The following is a 20,427-nucleotide window of genomic DNA, read 5'->3' as shown; positions in this document are numbered from 1 at the left end:
CAATTCAAAGAGAGACTAAGATTTTTTAACTATAGTTGTTAAATGGAGTCATCAATATGAGTGATTGCATCAGATATTAGCTCGACAAAGGGAACTTTGTTGTTTTCAGGATTCCATGATGGTTAGGTTAGGTGGAGATGATGAGAGAAAGGAAGAAGGAGAGAGAGAGAGAGAGAAGAAAAGATGCACGACTAATATGAGAGGAGAGGAGTGGACGTTGGGAAAGAGAGGATTAGGTGTAATGATCCCTAATCCTCCTCCTTAACTCTCATTTATACATGTACAAAACTAAGAATTACATGCAGGTCCTGCACCCTAAAAGATGAAGACAAAGCCAAGAATCTTGGGACTTTTACACCAATGCCACTAATGATAGATTATGTTTTCTAACACTCCCCCTCAAACTGTCATAGATTACTAGCTTGTTGCATATAGTGGACACCTGTGTGGTAACCGGGTTTGTGAGTATGTCAGTAACTTGCCTTTGAGATGAAACATATTTGAAATTTATGATACCAACTTGTAATTTCTCTCTTACAAAATGATTGTTTACTTCAATATGCTTTATTCTTTCATAGAAAACTATGTTAGATGCAATATGGATGACTGTTTGATTGCAATAAAAGATATGTCATTTCAGTTACTAATAAAAATTATATATGATTAAAATAATAAGATAAATTTTATCCAAAAATATTCTTAAAATTATGGACACATAATTTATTTATGAACTAAATCTATAATTAAAATAATAATAAAAAACCACTATGAAGAAGGCCTTACAGCATTGTGGTAGGGCCTCCCTCAATCACTAGTTAGAGAAGTAGAGAAGGGGGTAGGGGAGGGCCTACCTCCGATCATTGGCTTCCCATTGCCGAATGGGAATAACAATGATAGAAGGGGAAGGGAACGAAAAAGGCATAGGAGAAGGTCTCCCTGTTTAAAAGCAAACATGGAAGAGTTTTACATGACTCCCACAATAAGAAGTCTTACAGAGCCAAAATTATTATGGAAGGAGGTCTCACAGAAGAGTTTCAGTTTAAAGGTGTTTTAGTTATGTTAGTCTTCTATTTATGTTGAATTATTTCATTATGCTAGGACTTATCTTTAAGTGTTAAAGTTTGGGTATAATTGGGGCAGTGGTAGTTTAATTATAATTGAACTCTACTACTTTTCTCTATTATAAATAGGGGTTCGTGTACTTAAATTACATTAAATTAATAAATTTATTTATTTTCTATAAATTCAACATTCTCTCTCTCTCGAAGTTGGCTTCCAATCGAAGAGGATGACCTCCCTCTCCCTTTATTTGTGTTAAAAGGTAAATGATATGAAGATAAAGAAGAAGAAGAAGGAGAAGAAGAAGAAGGAAGGAGGAAGGAAGGAAGGAAAGGGAAGATGGAACGGAAAGTGGCTTTCACTTGTAAGTCTAGAATTTTAGATTCCATCATTTTGTTAAGTAGCAGGGTAACCTACTTTTCCTAGGTAAAATGAATTCTATTCCAAACTTTTTCGCATGCACTAACACGAATAGGTGGAATTTACATTCTGCACCTTCTGATCCAATAAAGCAGCCCGTTTATCTAACGAATTCGAAGCTTGACGTCTGAACAGACTTTGAGAACAACTTTGGTTCAGACAGATTTTGTTTGTTTAGCCGCTTTAGCACTAACCAGATTGGCCTAGTTTACATTTGCCAGTTCAGGGATCAAAGCTTGACTGTAATCTAGCAACTGAGCAATCTCCATTGTCGGTTTTATCAACTGGCCTTATCATTTGCTGGTTCCCATTATCGCTCTGCCCCTCTTCGTTTCTTTTCTCTACCTGCTCTTTTACCAATAACGGTAATCACTAAAAAAGTTACCGTTGCTGGATCCGGAGAAGCCTATCCTGAGACATCAAAGCTCTCCATAGGTACCGTTATCGATTATAAAAAAATTATCTTTCAATTTCGGATCTTCTTTCTCGTTTCGCCTGGAAAATGGATGCTTTTCGGAAGCAGGCAAGCCGATTGCGGGATCAAGTTGCCAAACAGCAACAGGTATAATTTTACTTCCGGTCTATCGGTATTGGGGAGTACTTCAGAATTTTAGATCTGAAATAATAGAGAAAAATGTAATATGTTCTTTCCTGTAAATGAGGTTGAGATCGCGTTAGTGATGAATTGTTGATTGTAGTTTTAAACTTTTTGGGGAAGAGTCGAGTAGTGTAGGCCTACGATTGACACGTTTATGGACTGATGCTGAGTAGAATTCCTGTGTAATTGTGTAATTCAGATTGACACCTAAATTTTCTTTACCTGCATAAACTGAACGTCAGGTCTCTTAGAGTAAGTAATGTGCAGAAACTCTGACCATTTAATGGGTACCGAGTAACCTTAGTGTTCGGTGTTGAAACCTTTTATCGGTTGTCTAGCTGCTGTTATCGTAAATGAATTAGTTTAACAAGTTAGATTGCTTTGGAAATATGTGCCATTAGCAATTTTCTGTCTCAATTTTCTCTTGGTTTGAGGAACTATTTGTTTTACTAGCTGGTCAGTATATTCGTCTGACAATTTTGATGGTAACATGGATCTTCTCATGGACTGCATTGGTTGCATTCAAGTTAAATTTTTTGTAATGCATATTAGATGTTGAGAACAGAATTACTTTTGGTGTGCCTTCAACCGGTGCATATGATGCCAAGTTCAAGTTTGCATCTTATTGTAGGGAATAATGCAATCAAACAGTGAAACTGGAGCCAACCTTCATAGTATGTCCTTAATACTTGGATCTGTACGTTTCCCTAACACAGTTATACTTGGCTAAACAACATATAGTACCACAAGAATTTACTGCACAGCTGTAGATTAACTAAATGAAAACAAACCATTTTGAAATTTGGTTGGGTAATCATATATAACAATCTATGGAGATGAAGTCTAATTCTTTTCTCTTTTTATTCACTTCTGCAGAAACTTTGATAATGCTCCTTCTGTTTATAGTTTTTATCCATAGATTCTGTGCTGCTAGTCTTCTAGAAAAGCTTTTTATGTTGTCCTAGGGTGTAAAAATTTCTAGTGTTTTTCCTTATACCTTGCCATTTCCTTTTCTTTTTTTAGGCTGTAATAAAACATATAAGTGGGACTGGGTATGAAAGTTCTGAGGTAATGGTTACTGATGAAATTGAACTACAAAGGCATCATGAACTGGAGAAGTTGTACAGGTCTACCCGTGCTGGCAAGGTATATAGTTGATCTAGTGTTGTACTATTTATTTACCATTAGTTAATTGGCCACTTTCATGTTCTTCAGACTGGCTATCTGTTTCTGTTGATTAAAATCAATCGTAGAATCCAGACTGTAGACCCCTATAGTCTAATATAACTATGACTGAAATTCATGCATGATCTTCGTTACCTGGTTTTTTCTTCTGATTATTTTGAGGCATTGTGTCAGTTTTATATTGTCTAATTAAAATATTCTGCCTCTCATCCTTCTTGGTGTTTTGTTCATGTTTAATAAGGGGTTTTATAGAGAATTTACGTGATTGAGTGACTCACCATGCTTTCTAATGTTTTTGATATAAGTCTTCATTTAAGAGCTTATTTAGGCAACTGTCCTTCTCATTTATTAATTTAAAAAAATTAAAATGATATTTAATGAAACATTCATTTGCTCTGAACCATAAATGAAGAAAGGAAAAGAAACAAAATATGACCAAGAGTATCTGTTTCTAGGTGGTTTAAAATCTAATTTTTCTTTTATCTTTGGGTGCTGATATGAATTTTTTAAGCTGCCATCATAAAGATGTTTCTGCTGATTTTTTTTTTAATCTAACAATTTGTAAAGTTCAGTAAATGACTTTTCTCAAATTGTCACTGACAGATATAACAATATCTAATGATCACTGCTGAGTTACAGTTATGTGCTTGTTGCAGCAAGAACATAGAGTTTGACAATTTTATTTTTATTTCTCTAAAAGACATGAACTCCGTTAGCTACTAAGCTGCCAATCCCAAGCACATGTCAAAGAGGATGATTGTGTTTGTTAGGTAGGAAATCAGCACAAAAGCCTCGGCTGCTCCATACATCATGAATCAAGGATTCACGTAGTCATTTTCCAAAAAAAACAAAACAAAAAGAGGATTCATGTAGTCATTTTTCAAAAAAAAAAAAAAAAAATGGATTCATGTAATCAATCCTGATGCAGCTGGACAAGACTTTGATGATTCCAGCTCCTGTAAAAGTACTCTATCTAGAAACCTTGAGAAAAGGAATTGAAACTCCATATTTAATATTTCAATATATCAGAACATATCTGACAGGTTTTATGTTAGGTGCAACACTGTTAAAATGAAATGCTTTTTTTTATGACCGTTGTTGCCTTAGTTGGTATAACCCAATTCTGCTTGCTATTGCTTCTCGGAATAGATGCTTCAAAGATTTTCCCTATCACTTTCCCATGCTCCTTCTGTTTGAAAGAAGAAGACATGGAAGACAAAAAAGCTAGGATAATAGGTGAGGCTAATAATGCACATTCTAATTTAATAGTGGAAAGTTTCTGACTAAAGTAAAACCTGTTCGTCAGGAGCAGAATTCGTTGTAAGGAGTTTTTGTAAGCATGTATGTCCAACTTTCCCTTAACAGATGTACCAAATAATCTCTTCTCAGGTTATGAAAGAGAATTGATGTCGAATTTTGTAAATTGCACAACAAATATAATGATATATGAATATTTAGAATTTTGGGTCTTTTCTACCAGGTTTGCCTTTCACTTTTGGGAGGATGTCTTTAAAAGGCAATTATTATCCTAAAAACAAGCAACCACTTAAAATGTGGCTAATTATCACTCAAAATGTTTTGGCTTATGCAAAATGAATGAAGTTGACAAACTGATTTGTTAAGATTGAACCGAATTCCATTCTAAAATGATTAGCCGAAGTTAGGAGGTATTTTCCCAACTAATAACTGTTTGCATGAGTTGTTTCCCGAGGAATCAGAGGAGGAGATCCTCTGATTTATCCTCTGAGAGAAATCGGGAGGAAATCTTATAATTGACTGTGTATAAATGTAATCGTTGTAAAATGAAATGTAAGATCGAATATACGATACCGAGAGGATTTTTTGACATGGTATCAGGAGCTGAATTGGTTGACATTTGACTGGTTCAAGGACACTAATACAGCGACATCTTCGGAAGTTGAAGTAGCATAACCTAAACCAGAGCCGACATCTCCGGAATGTGAAGTAGCAGTACTCCTCCTCTCCTCAGTGTCCAATGACCCATCTCCTGGGAATATCAGTGAGGTAAGTACTCTTGCCACACTTCAAAATTCTAATGATGTGAATACTTCTGTCAGTGGCTATGAATTACTTGTTAGGCATAATTGGGGCAAACCACCGAACAGATATTCTCCTGAAGTGAAGGAACAAAGATTGAGATGTCCGATTACCAAATATGTATCTACAAAAGAACTGTCTGAACCCCTCAAGAACTTTGTAAGTATTTTCTCCTCACACCATATTCCCACAAGTGATGATGAAGCTCTACAAGACCCTAGGTGGGTTCAAGCTGTGAAGGAAGAAATGGAGGCATTAATGAAAAATGAGACATGGAGTCTTGTTCCATTACCTGAAGGTAAAAAACAGTGGGGTGTAAATAGATATTCTCCATCAAGTAAAAATCCGATGGATTAGTTGAACGATACAAGGCAAGGCTAGTAGCAAAATGATACACGCAGGCATATGGTGTAGACTATCAAGAGACATTCTTACCAGTGACCAAATTAAGTACTATTAGGGTGTTGCTATCTCTTATAGCTAACCTTGATTGGCTGTTACACCAGCTTGACGTTAAAAATGTTTTTCTACATGGAGATCTTAAAGAATAAATCTACATGGATGTTCCTCCGAGATATATGGCAAATTCGGAAGCAAGGGTGGTGTGCAAGCTACAACGAACATTGTACGACTTGAAGCAATCTCCGAGAGTGTAGTTTGGGCAATTGAGCTTGGCAATGAGGAAATATAGTTTTCAATGGAGTAACTCAGATCATACACTATTCTTAAAGCATTAGTGGGGTAAGGTAACAACTTTGATAGTTTATTTAGACGATATTATCATTACAGGAGATGATCCAAAAGAAATAGCAAGACTTCAAGAGCAACTGGCAATAGAATTTGAGATGAAAAATCTGGGAGGACTCAAATATTTTCTGGGAATTGAAGTTGCTAGATTTAAGCAAGGCATATTATTTTTCCAACGAAAATATATCCTAAATTTATTATCTGAATTAGGACTACTGGAGTGTAAGCATGCAGATACTCCAATAATCCAATATCACAAGCTTGGAAAATACCCAAACCAAGTGCCAACAGATAAAGGAAGGTACCAAACGTTGGTTGGGAAACTTATTTATCTCTCCCATACACGACCTAACATCGCCTATGTAGTAAGTGTAGTAAGTCAATTCATGCACTGTCCAAGTGAAAATCATATGAATGCAGTGAGTCAAATTCTTCGGTTCCTAAAGTCCTCTCCTGGGAAAAGACTTATGTTCTCAAGAAACAACCACCTAAAGGTTGAAGGTTATACAAATGCTAACTAGGTAGGAAATATTTCAGATAGAAGACCCACCTAAGGCTATTTTATATTTGTTGGAGGGAACCTAGTTACATGGAGTAGTAAGAAGCAAAAGGTGGTAGTATTATCAATTGCTGAAGCCGAGTTTCGTGGGATAGCTAAGGGTCTTTGTGAGCTTCTCTGGCTTCGAAGATTATTAACCGAAATTGGCTTTGCCCCAAACCGTGAGATGAACTTATTCTGTGATAACAAGGCGGCTATTGATATTTTGCATAATCCGGTTCAGCATGATCGGACTAAATATGTGGAAGTAGATCGACACTTCATCAAGCAAAACCTTGAGGCTAAGATAATTTGATTTTCGTTTGTTAAATCTGAAGACCAGTTGGCAGACATACTTACAAAAACAATATGTAGCAAGAACTTCTACAACTCACTTGGCAAATTGGGCATCAGAGATCTATATGCACCAACTTGAGGGGGACTGTTGGCATGAGTTGTCTCCCAAAGAATCAAAGGAGGAAATCCTCTGATTTATCCTCCGAGAGAAATCAAAGGAGGAAATCTTCGTATCAGAAATCAGAGGAGTCAATCCTATGAGTTATCCTCCGAGAAATCAGGAGGAAATCATGTAATTGAATGTGTATAAATGTAGGTAACACAAATGGGGAACGAACTAAATGTAGCGTAAATTGGGCCAAACAAGCAGACAACTTGCTCTGAAACTATATTAAGATTGAGGTTGATTCCATCCCAAAATGACTAACCACTTAGGAGGCATATTGCTCAAACTAATAAACCAACAATTTTTCTTAACATATATATGTAGGATAATTCCCACAACAATCTTCCTCACATCCAGGTTTATATGCACGGGTAATGGGTCTAAGATTGGATAACACAGAGGGAGTACAAACTAATCAAAGTGCAAACTGAGTCCAACAAGTAGATTTCCTGCTCTGATACTATGTTAAGATTGAACCCCTAGTTTTATCCAAAATGACTAGCCAAGGTTAAGAGGTTTTTTCCCAACTAATAACTATATGATTTTTTTTAGCATTCCCACTTACTCGATCTTTCAAGACTGAGGTTTTAAAGAATTTGGCAATCTTGTGCTTAACAAGTCATCTCTTGTTCCCAAGGAGGGGGGGGGGGGGGGGGTTGGAGTTACCATTATTCATGACAGCAATTCATAATAATCTTTTTCTATCAGTATAGCCGTTTATAGTTGTTCCAATAGTTGTTCATTCTTTTTTAAACAAAATAAGAAGAAATTATTAAATACTAAATAAAAAAAGGCAAAACCAAAACCGGAAAAAAGACTCAAAAACTTCATCCAATGACAGCAATTCATAATAATCTTTTTCTATCAGTATAGCCGTTTATAGTTGTTCATTCTTTTTTAAACAAAATAAGAAGAAATTATTTAATACTAAATAAAAAAAGGCAAAACCAAAACCGGAAAAAGACTCAAAACTTCATCCAATGGAAAATTTGGTTTTCAACAAGGCATTGACAGCAGACATCACTTCTAGCCAGGGAACCGGCTACGCTGATGACTGGTCTTGGGTGTGAGTCCAGCTTAATCTCTGTCTTCAATCTTGTTCATAAACTCTAAGAATCTATTAGAGAAGCACATGACATGGATCTGGACCTAGACCTTGCATTAATGATTTCTTCCACTAACAAAGTGGTGCAGTGACTACGAAGTCATCACAGAATCTACCTAGGGGAGAGTTCTTCCAGGATGCCCAGCTAATGATTATGGTAAAGGTGCTCTCAACTAGGAGTCATAGGGAGAAGTAACCTGCTGCATACTGGCAAAGACCCTGGAGCGGGGCTCGTTCTGCCTTCAAGAAATTATTTTGACCGCATTAGCAGAGTGGATTTGTCAATCATGACTATGAGCACACCATTTCCAACTGTTTGTCCATGGTTACTTCTAAAGCTACCATTACAATAAAGTTTGAACCAGCTCCTCAAAGGAGGACCACTCAGTGAGGTATCAATGCTCTGACAGCTGAAACTGATTACTGACCTCCAGTACTCATAGAGACTGATATGGGAAGACTTTGTTTCCCCTCTTCCCCTCCTTCCCGCTTTATCCCCTAATGAGATTTGAACCCAAGACCTCATACCAGAAACCCCAATTGAGCCATTGTGACCATTAAGCCAAAGGCCTAAGCTACATTGGTGGGGACACCACTATGCCTGTTGGCAGTGGACCCACCACATTATGGTTGAGATTATTTATTTTTATAATCTCTTTTGTTTTATCTTTCCCGATTTTACTGGATTTTATTAGATATTGATCTTTATCTATTTTGAATTTTAAATTTCAATTTTAGTTATTACTAGGTTGTAACTGCACATTGGATGCAGCTTTGAGATGAATTAATAACATCTATGTTTGTGTTCTCTCCCTTCTCTCCTTTTCAGTACTCTTATTCTCTATTCTCCTTTTTCTCCTCCCCAATTTCTTATTTCTTCCTCTCTTTCTCAATTCTCTTCTTCCATTCCCAATTCTTCTTTCTTCTTCTTTGTTTCTCTATACTAAATCAATTAATAAACAATCCGAAGCCTCAATGTAGATTCTCGTTTTTGTCCTACATAAGTGAGGTATCAGAGCTGAAGATCCCTTTGGTGAGGATTCTTCTACATCAATGACCAAAAATCATACACTCTTGATACCCTCTTTCAACATCTTCAATTGAACAGCTTTGGTTCAGACTTCACAGAAAACTTCGTCGAGACTTCAAGTACGTGCAACGTCTTGGTTCTCCATTTCCTTCAATCAATACAACTACAAAGCCCCCACCGAGACTCTATCCGCCATTGCCAACACATCGTCCAGTAGAGGAACCGAAGCGACACCATATCTCTCTTTCTGAGCCGATTCCCAAAGCCTCGTAGAGCTTGCGCACTGTTAGAGCACCAGTCATTGCTGATAGAGAAGTGATGCAGGATCCGAGTCAGATGATGCTGAGTTGGCAGATAACATGTCGTTGGCATTGAGATACCTTGAGTTGGCAGATCAGCGCAAAGAGGGTACCTCGTGGTCATCAAGCGTTGTTCGGAAGTGTTTTTGAACCCGAGTGGGGCCAAATTTTTGGCGTGGCCTTCGGGTTTACTATTTTGGGCAAAATTGTAATAATGACGATCTTTAGCTATACAAGCCCGACTTGTGGGCTGATTTTCGGACATTATTGACTGGAATATTTTTGAATCGAACACCAGAGAGGGATTTCTCTGTGTTTTGGGGCGAACCACTTGCGTTCTTCTTGTGGATTATCAGTTGGACTCGCCTGCATGATAATCGCTATCCTGTCCGGCGTCAGTTGGTATCAGAGCATCAGGTTGGGGGAGAAGCTTAGGTCTCGCCAGAGACGTTGTGGTGAGAAGCAGTTAGAAGGGTCGACGAAGACGACGCCGTTACCGGAGCTGTCGTTCGACGCTGCTGCTGGAAGAACTCGGGACTCGACCGAACAGATCTGTTGTTTGTGGCTGTTGTCGGAAGAGAGAGGGTTCGAGAAGGACGACGCCGTTGCCGTTGTCGTTGTCGGAACTGCCGTTCGACGGTGCTGCCTGAACAGAGAAGGTTCGGGACTTACAGAAAACAGAGTGCCGAAACAGAGGTTTCATCCGAGAAAGGAGAACCTTGCGCGAGACGCCAGAACCGGGAGAGAGGAAGCGTCGCAGAGGCGATGATCTGTCGGAGTCCGCGGGAGACGACAGGCCGTCGAAGACGTCTCGATTTCGGAAAAAGGGGTTCTGAAATTTTGATTTCGGGAGATCTCGTTTCCAGGAGAAACGAGACTAACGCGCGACGCGTCTGGTATACCAAAGCCTCAACATCTTCCTGGGGTGAGATTTCATCAGTTTCCATGGCTGGTGGTCGTGGTCGTCACGGGCCGGGGCCGAATGAGGTAGTCCCACACCGTGTTCGTAACGTTCAGGATGTGATGATTGAAGATTTACAGCGGCAAGTTGCGGAGTTAACCTAGCGTCTAACGGCGCAGGATTTTGGTGATAGTGAGATGGAAGATCACGATTCCGATGCCAGTTTCGAAAACCCATATCGCAATCATGCTCGATGCTGGGAGCACCGCGGTCGGGGGGATCGATCTAGAGACCTCGGTTTCAGAGTGACTCTACCCGAGTTTTCTAGTATGTTACAGGCCGAAGGATTTGTCGATTCGTTGAATGAAATAGAACGTATTTTCGAGTATAAAGAAGTCCCAGATCGTGTCAAAGTGAAACTGGTGGCCAACAAACTCAAGGGCAGAGCATCTGCGTGGTGGGAGCAATTGAGGCGATCACGAGACCGGCAGGGCAAGGCCAAGATCACTGATTGGGAGAAGATGAAGGGTCACTTCCTTCCTTTCGGCTACACTCAAACCTTGTTTCAGCGACTTCATTCATTGAGGCAAGGCCCGAGATCGGTTGATGATTACACGGAGGAGTTCTATCAATTGATCGCCCGGAATGATTTATCTGAGTCGGAAGAGCAGATGGTGGCACAGTATTTGGGGGTATTACGACAGCCCCTACAGGACGTCCTCAGCCTTCACTCGTTGTGGACCGTTTCTGAAGCATACCAGCGTGCACTTGCTGTGGAAAAACAGCAGAACAAGAAGCCAATGATCAGAAGCGATCAAAGCAGTCGACCAGTTCACCCTCAAGAATCCCGTCCTGCCCAGCAACCTCCACAAGGTAATTCTAACTCAAATATTAGATGTTTGCGATGTGGTGAGCAGGGACATAAAGCGACTAAGTGTAGGAAGCCCGCGAGTCAGAAGGGCAAAAATCTCCTGATTGAGGAGGACGTGGTAGACGAAACTAAGGAGATTGGTGAGCCTGTGTATGACGATGAAGAGGATGGAGATGTGTTGTATGGAGATGGCTTTGAGACTCTGGTCGTTCGTAAGAGTCTGTTGACTCCCAAGGGCGATTCAAGGGACGATTGGTTAAGAACCAATATTTTCCACACGACCTACACAGTCGCAGATGAAGTCTGCAAGATGATCATTGATAGTGGTAGTTGTGAGAATGTAGTGTCTGAAGCGACTGTCCAGAAATTGCAGTTGAAGACAAATCGTCATCCCAAACCGTACAAATTGTTGTGGCTGACTAAAGGCAGTGAGGTAACAGTAGATAGGCGATGCCTAGTATCTTTTTCCATCGGCATGAAATATTTTGATAATGCTTGGTGTGATGTTGTGTCTATGGATGCTTGTCATGTATTGTTAGGCAGACCTTGGCAATATGATCGCAGTGTTATTCATGATGGGCGGAAAAATACATATTCCCTTAGCATCAAAGGGAAGAAGATTGTGTTGGCACCTCGTCGGGAAGGACCCAGTCCTACCCCGATAGCCGGTACTACTAACTTGCTTTCAATGTCCAGGTTTTTAGTGGAGATAGTGTGTGGAGACGTAGTCTATGCTCTACTACCTTGTGAGAATAGTGCCACAGACGTGAATCCAAATTTACCAGCAAAGGTGCAGCAGCTACTAGCAGAGTTTTCTGACCTGATGCCAGAGGATCTTTCTCCTGGACTGCCGCCTATGAGAGATATTCAGCATCAGATTGATCTTGTTCCGGGGTCCAGTTTGCCTAATCGACCGGCGTATCACCTCAGCCCCAAGGAATCTAAAGAGTTGCAACGACAGGTGGTAGAGTTGTTGGAGAGGGGCTACATCCGTGAGAGTATGAGCCCATGTGCAGTTCCTACCCTGCTAGTGCCGAAGAAAGATGGCTCTTGGTGTATGTGAGTTGATAGCAAAGCAATCAACAGGATTACAGTGAAATATAGGTTTCCCATTCCTCGCTTGGATGATATGTTAGGCCAGTTGTCCGGTTCTAAGGTCTTCTCCAAAATTGACCTTGAAAGCAGATACCACCAAATCAGAATAAGGCCTGGAGATAAGTGGAAGACCATGTTTAAGACGCAACATGGTTGTATGAGTGGATGGTCATGCCTTTTGGGTTGTCCAATGCACCCAACACATTTATGAGGTTTATGTATTAGGTTTTACGACATTTCATGGGGAAATTCTTTGTAGTTCACTTCGTCGATATCCTCATTTATAGTCTGACTAGGGGATCACATTTTGATCACCTCCGTGCTGTTTTTGATATGTTACGGGCGGAGCGCCTGTTCGTCACTCGGATGAAGTGTTTTTTCTTCACTACTTCTGTAATTTTTCTTGGTTTTGTTGTGTCTACTGATGGTGTTCATACAGATCAGTCGAAGATAGATGCGGTCTTGGAGTGGCCCACACCAAAGACCTTGCACGATGTCAGAAGTTTCCATGGTTTGGCGTCCTTCTACCGTCTGTTCATTAGAAACTTCAGCACTCTGATTGCTCCTATCACAGAGTGCCTCAAGGGACGTGAGTTCCAGTGGTTCGAGGAGGCGGAGGCCAGTTTTCAACTGGTCAAACAAAAGATGACAGAGGCACCAGTTTTGGCACTGCCTGATTTTGAGAAGGTGTTTGAGGTAAACTGTGATGCATCTGGGGTTGGCATTGGTAGTGTTCTGAGTTAGGAGGGGCGGCCAATAGCTTTTTTCAGTGAGACGCTATCAGGATCCAAGAAGAATTATTCCACCTATGATCTGGAGTTTTATGCCATAGTTCAGTCCCTGAAGCATTGGCGTCACTACCTAGTACAGAGGGAGTTCATTCTTATCACTGATGTTGAGGCCCTGAAGTACATCAATGGCCAACACAAGCTGAGTAGACGACATGCCAAGTGGGTGGCGTACTTGCAGGAGTTCACGTTTGCACTAAGGCACCAAGCAAGGAGTCTGAATCGTGTCGCAGATGCACTGAGCCGTCATACATTACTCCTCACCACCATAAGCGCAAGAGTTGCAGGATTTGAGACTTTCTCTGATATGTATGCTGCAGATCCTTCATTTGGGAGGATACTTCGGAAGGTAACTGATGGTCAACACCATGATTTTATTTTGCATAATGGTTATCTGTTTCGTGGATTACAGTTGTGCATTCCAGAGTGTTCACTAAGGCAGTTGATTATTAGTGAACTTCATAACGAGGGTCACTTTGGGCGAGATAAGACGTTGGCTTTGATCTCTTCTTTCTATTACTGGCCCAAATTGACTACTGATGTGGCTCATTATGTGAAGCGTTGTTATGTGTGCCAGCGGTCCAAGGGATTTCTCACTAATGCGGGCCTATACACACCTTTACCGGTACCTAAAGCCCCTTGGGTTTATGTCAGTATGGACTTTGTGTTGGGCTTACCCCGTACCCAATGGGCCTTGGATTCTATTTTGGTTGTGGTTGACAGGTTTTCCAAAATGGCTCATTTTGTAGCTTGCAGGAAAACAATGGATGCTGCACGGATCGCCCATCTTTACTACAGGGAGATTGTGCGTTTACATGGTGTTCCCTGATCCATTACTTCAGATCGTGACACCAAGTTCATGAGTCATTTCTGGAGGAGTTTATGGGAGAAACTGGGAACGAAGTTAAATTTTAGCAGTGCCTACCACCCCCAGACAGATGGTCAGACCGAGGTGGTGAACCGGAGTTTGGGAAACCTTTTGAGGAGTTTGGCAGGAACTAAACCGAAGCAGTGGGATTTGGCATTACCTCAAGCAGAATTTGCCTATAACAGGTCGAAACACAGAACCATAGGCATGAGCCCATTTGAGATTGTCTATAGTCAGAATCCATCCGGGTTGCTTGACTTAGCCCCTATTCCACATGTGGGTTGCCTGAGTCACAAGGCAGATGAGATGGCAGAACATCTTCGAGGTATCCATGAGCAGGTGAAACTGGCCATTCACGAGAGTAATGCCAAGTACAAGGTTAAGGCCGACAGACGCCGTCGTCAGGTACTTTTTTATGTTGGTGATTTTGTTTGGACAGTCTTAACTCGTGATCGTTTTCCTGTAGGAGAGTATAATAAGCTTAAGGCGCGGAAAATTGGACCCTGTGAGGATCAATGATAATGCCTATAGACTGCGCCTCCCCAGTCATTTGAAGACTTCTGATGTCTTTAATGTCAAACACTTGAGTCCTTGTTTTGTGGATTCCGATGAAGCTATTGTGAACTCGAGGGCGAGTTCTTTCCAACCCGAGACGACTGATGCAGGATCCGAGTCAGATGATGCTGAGTTGGCAGATAACATGTCGTTGGCATTGAGATACCTTGAGTTGGCAGATCAGCGCAAAGAGGGTACCTCGTGGTCATCAAGCGTCGTTCAAAAGTGTTTCTAAACCCGAGTGGTGCCAAATTTTTGGCATGGCCTTCGGGTTTACTATTTTGGGCAAAATTGTAATAATGTCGATCTTTAGCTATACAGCCCGGCTTGTGGGCTGATTTTCAGACATTATTGACTGGAATGTTTTGAATCGAACACCAGAGAGGGATTTCTCTGTGTTTTGGGGCGAACCTCTTGCATTCTTCCCGTGGATTATTAGTTGGACTCACCTGTAGGATAATCGCTATCCTGTTCGGTGTCAAGAAGCCTACAAGCTTCTCCAATATCGTTCGGCCCTCCCGTATCCGGCCCTCACCGACAGTGTCTCCAACATCTTCCAGTGAGTTTTAGTTGATTTAGCCAAAAAAGGGCTGTGGTAAAATTGTTCAAGGCGTCGCAAAGCATTGCACCGGTTTACACTACTGTCGTGGACCTTCAGCACCAACCATCTACAACCTCCTTCACCAGCTCTAACGATGCCAATGATTGACAAAGCTAGTCAAAAACCCCCAACACTGTTGTAGAACCTCGTGCCACCACAAACCTAAGATGCAGAGAAAAACCACGCCCTCTACCGTCACAATCGGACCTTCCCAACTCTCACTAGACTCTCAACAACGTTGTCGTTGTCGGCTCTCACCGGCGCTGAGCTCCTTCCTCCATTTCTATGCTCGCCGTCATCCAATGAACCACCGTCAGGTGTTGACTTTGCGTCTCAACTGCGCCAAACGAGACCCTCTCGCTAGCACTGAAGCCGAACTCCACTATTCCACGGAACAAGGTTGGCAAAACCTAAGTCAAATGAACAATAAATTTCCCTTCCCCCACCCCCACACCCTTCAGGCCTTCTTATTGCTCACGCATTTGCTGCACGTGTGAAAAATCCAAGAGCTATACTCGACGGAGTTGAGTTTCGCTCACAACGGGAGAATTGATGGGATACCAGCATGCCAGTCGGGCTCCAATGGACCGACCACATTATGGTTAAGATTATTTATTTTTATAATCTCTTTTATTTTATATTATTTTAGTTTATCTTTCCTGATTTGTTGGATTTTATCAGATGCTGATCTTATCAGTTTTAAGTGTTAAATTTCAATTTTTGTTATTAGTAGGTTGTAACTGCATGTTGGATGCAGCTTTGAAGATGAATTAATAAAATCTCTGTTTTTTTCTCTCCCTTCTCTTGCTTTCAGTTCTCTTCTTCTCTATTCTTCTTATTTTCCTCTCCAATTTCTTCTTTCTTCCTGTCTTTCTCAACTCTCTTCTTCTCATTCCCAATTCTTCTTTGTTTCTCCATACGAAGCCAGTTAATCAACAATCCGATGCCTCAATTTAAATTCTCGTTTTTGTCCCGCATCACACATGTTTGTGTTATTGTTTTTGGTAAAGGGAGAAAGGACAACCCTGGTCAATAGGTAAAATGCATTACTTGTGTATTTCAATCATACAATGATGCATTCATGGTTAATTAAAGATAAGCAAATTGGAAAATACAAATTTATCAAGCAGGTACATCCAACATATCAAGGCTGCATATTTTGATCTAAAAGCATGTGTTAGAAGGGAAAAATTGTATACAGTTGGAAATAAATTGTATGTTTATAAATTAACTGATTGTATCTGATTTGGCTGTCAAACGTAAAATACAGTTCCAATTGCTTCTTGAGGTGACTTCCTGATTGTTATGCATGGGGCCTTGTATTTTGTTCATATTTCAGGATTTTCAAAAGGAAACTATTCGAGCTTGTGACACATTTGTGGCCTTGGGATCTAAAAAAATTGAAGCTGGTAAGGGTCAAATTCTTATTTTCAGCTGCCTCCTGATGTTCTGAAGACAACTGGAAGATGCAATTAACTGTACCATGATCAGTGGGCCCTAAGGATACTTTATATGCTTTGCAGGGAATAGATTTTCTGAAGAATGTCTGAAATATGGAAATGAAAATACTAGTGCTGGAATTTTGGCCAAAGCTGTATGTCTGTATGGTGAGGCTCGTGTTCATGTGGAGAAAGAACAAGAAGATCTGAACATATTGTTGTCATCTCAGGTCAGCTTCACCTTCCTCTGATTCCTAGACCTGGTTCTGTAGTAATCGCTCTTTACATTCTTCATTTGAAATTTATGGATTTTGTTTTACCTGTCTTCAGTATCATATGCTTACGTATTTAGAACTTGTCCTCATTCTAAAAACACAAAGGGTCTTGTTTCAGTTACAGACTCCTTGGATCTATGTCTCTTATATTTTTAGAATTTTTTAATAAAAAAATTTCATCTGGTTTACCATTCTCAGATCATAGAATCCTTAAAAGCAGTGGTAAATAGTGCCCCTTTGGAAGATGCGCGGCATCTTGCTCAACGATATAGTCGAATGAGACAAGAAGCTGAAGTGCAGGTAAGCAAATTTTGAATTTTCATTATTATATATTAATTGCAGCACAAAGTTGATATATAAAAACAAAAAAACTCACTGAAAGCCATAATGGTCGAATCAACTTGGAATGCCCCTAGATGGTGAACTTGAAACTTGAATTGACTGAAAGTAAAAATCAAGTTGCTGAGCGAGTGATGACAGTCAAAAGGATCAGGAGTTGTCATGCATTCCATTTGATCTATAAAACATGTGACAGGCAGCAGAGTTTTCCAAAAGGCAAGCAAGAGCAAGAGAGTTTATTAGTTCTGAGAATGCTGCCAAGCTCCATTCAGCTGAATCTAAAATGCGAGAACTTAAAGCAAATATGGCGGTTTTGGGTAAAGAAGCCACAGCTGCCTTGGCTGCAGTTGAGGGCCAACAACAAAGGCTAACTTTTCAACGTCTTGTAGCCATGGTATGGCGTTGCTAAGATTTTTTCTGTTCCCTAATAGTTAAAACTATATTTATGGGGTTTACTATTTCAAAAAGCAATATTAATGTTGAATTCTTGAAGGTTGAGGCTGAAAGGACATATCATCAGAGAGTGGCTGCAATCCTAGATCAGATCCAAGCTGAGGTGATTCTTAAATATTTTCCTTATTTTGTTGTACGTGTTTCTGTATGAGCTCAAAATAAGTCATGTACTATGAAATCTGCTTATAGATGATCTCGGAGAAACAAAGGAGAGAGTCTGCGCCTCCTGCACCTCCTACACCCCCACCTACTAGCAGCTTTGAGAAGGCTACATATTTCCTTGCTGAGGTATGTTGCAAATTTCTCTCTCTCTCTCTCTCTCTCTATTTTATGTGTGCACAGGATTGATCTGTAGTGCAAATTCAATAGGTATTCTCACTCTATGGAGATATAGATGTACTACGGAGATTGTTATTGTAATATATTTGGGAAAAAATTATTTTCTTCAATGTAAATCCTGTCATTTGCAGGGGAGAAACTAAGGATTGACACATATTTTTTAAACAAAATGAAATTTTTTTAGTTCCAGTCTCATGACTAAAAGTTTTCATTATTACATCAGACCTTTATCCTGTTGTCTGGTGGGTCTATGGGTCACATTCCTGATTAGATGCATCAAATGTGAAATGGGTGATGAAAATATATGTGTGATACTACTCTTAAGGTAAATTGCATCAAGTGAATGAATTGCAAATAAATAAAATGAATGAATTTCAGAAATGTGTTAGATGCCCAACATATTTTATAGTTTGGCTCTGATTTCTGCAAATATAATTTGACTATCTCAAAATTGCTTTAGATGCTTCCAGTATAATGCCTTCCTTTTTTTATCCCATTCCCTGCTTGTTAAGATAGTTAAAAAGGTAGAAAAGATGGTATTGTCATTAGGTCATGGCTATAAAATATCAATGGTTTGAATACAAGTAATTTTTTATAACTGCTGAAGGACCAAGGTAAGATTTGGATGGTTAATATTAGCGAAGCATAAGAAATGAAATTCAGTCCATCTCCTGCAGGCAATACAGGCTTTTAGTGGTGAATCTGATAAAGAACTGAGCTTATCCGTCGGTGACTACCTCGTAGTTCGGCAGGTATAGATACTCTTATGTACTTATGCTTTCATCCTCGGTTTGAATTTCCTTAAAAACTGATGACTACCACAATGGAAGATGTTTCCCGGCTATATTCCCTATATCCTGGATCTTATATTTGTGGATTGTCTTCTAGTGGTGGTTGTAATCAGTTTGTGTTTTTCTATTTATAGTGTCAACAGTCAAGCACTTAGTGGCTGTTTGGAACCCCATGGAAAAGAAAAGAAAAGAAAAGAAACGAAAAGAAAATGAAAATTTGATCATTATTATTCCCAAAAATAGTTAGTAAAAAGGAGAATTTAATCATTATCTCTTTTTTACCAACTATTTTTGGGAATAATAATGGTCAAATTCTCATTTTCTTTTCTTTTCTTTTCTTTTCAAAATGTTCCAAACACATCCTTAAAGAGTTGAACTTCATCATGTTTTTCTGTTTTCCTCCTGAAATCTGGGCGACGAAAGACACCACATCTGTTTGAAGCCAAAATTAACCAGGATACTCAGAATTGTACCCATGGTCTAGATATATCTGACAATATATATTATGGTTTTGTGAGAGTCTTGTATCTTTCAGGCTTTATGGAAAAGATAAAATTTCTGTTGATTTGTTCTTGTATCAGATCTCTCCAACAGGATGGTCAGAAGGAGAATGTAAAGGTAAAGCTGGGTGGTTCCCCTTAGCGTATGTAGAGAGACGCCAAAGGATCCCGTCCATTAAAGTAGCTGCAGAGGTTTCATAGTTTCTGGAAATTTTACTTTCTGTGTAATCGAGTTGGTCGATTTTGGCAAACGAGAACTGTTGAGGAGATGATGGTCTTATTAAGAACTTGGGTTTTAGCTGCAATCGATCTCGACTTCATCCTCAAATCTGCCATGGCCTTGCACGATTAGCCCTCCATTGTTAAGATTGGTTGTCATATACCTGTAATGAAATTGGAATGAAATAAGCTATTCAAACACTGTTTATTTACCTAATGATTGCACAGTAGGACAGGTGACAGGGTAAATAAATGAAATAATAATAAAAATGATTTAAAGTATAAATAATAAATAATTTATCGACTTATTTAACTTAAGTGAATCATAATAAAATTAAACAATTAATTACATCCAAAATTAATCAAAATAAACAACTAAAAGATAAATCCTGAAACAATCGAACGGCTCTTAACAAAGTAAAATTTTGAAAATACTAAACTTTTTTCACAAGAATCACGTAAAACTCTTTCATATTTGTCGGTTCTAAGTCCATTTTTTTCTCTAAACTACAAGATTTTCTTCATAGTGATGTTGATTCTTAGTGGGTTTTAAATGAAATGTCAAAATATTCAACCTTTCTCGCTCACGGATCATGAGTACATTGAACGAGACCGTCATGTTTCACATGAGAAAGCTGATCTTTTAGCCATCCTCTCTCTCTTGAAATCTTTGCCGATCTTCTCTTCTTCCCCCACCTACTTTGATGTTGAAAGATTAATTAAGTTGTCTAGCAGAAGTTGCTGTGGTGTACTGAGTATGTTCATGAAAATCCAAGTAAAAGCCAGTTGTTTTGATGTTAGATAATGGAATGAGGTTTTAGCTTGGAAATCAATCTTTGTTTCGCAACAGTCTTCTTCCAAGCCTCCTGACTGGTAAAACACCATGACTGA

The 20,427-nt window shown here is 39.6% G+C and overlaps 1 protein-coding gene across 2 annotated transcripts; it reads left to right on the top strand.

Annotated features, from left to right (window-relative positions):
* The first annotated feature begins 1,617 nt into the window (after positions 1-1,617).
* Positions 1,618-19,622, top strand: LOC137951733 (SH3 domain-containing protein 3-like). 2 transcript variants are annotated; one of them, XM_068798613.1, is made up of 11 exons: positions 1,618-2,041; positions 2,709-2,774; positions 3,101-3,223; positions 16,521-16,590; positions 16,705-16,850; positions 17,094-17,195; positions 17,431-17,628; positions 17,728-17,790; positions 17,877-17,975; positions 18,704-18,778; positions 19,399-19,622. In XM_068798613.1, the coding sequence occupies exons 1-11, from the start codon at positions 1,982-1,984 to the stop codon at positions 19,516-19,518; spliced, it is 1,122 nt and encodes a 373-aa protein (XP_068654714.1). In that variant the 5' UTR covers positions 1,618-1,981; the 3' UTR covers positions 19,519-19,622. The 2 variants fall into 2 exon arrangements, with proteins under 2 accessions (XP_068654714.1, XP_068654715.1); XM_068798614.1 differs by lacking the exon at positions 2,709-2,774.
* The last annotated feature ends 805 nt before the right edge of the window (positions 19,623-20,427 follow it).

Source organism: Aristolochia californica, unplaced genomic scaffold (genome assembly GCF_029961685.1).
Source record: "Aristolochia californica isolate CCGP_79_NKW_82.1479 unplaced genomic scaffold, dmAriCali1.0.hap1 SCAF_15, whole genome shotgun sequence".
Lineage (NCBI taxonomy): Eukaryota > Viridiplantae > Streptophyta > Magnoliopsida > Piperales > Aristolochiaceae > Aristolochia > Aristolochia californica.
This window is presented reverse-complemented; position numbering and strand designations above follow the sequence as displayed.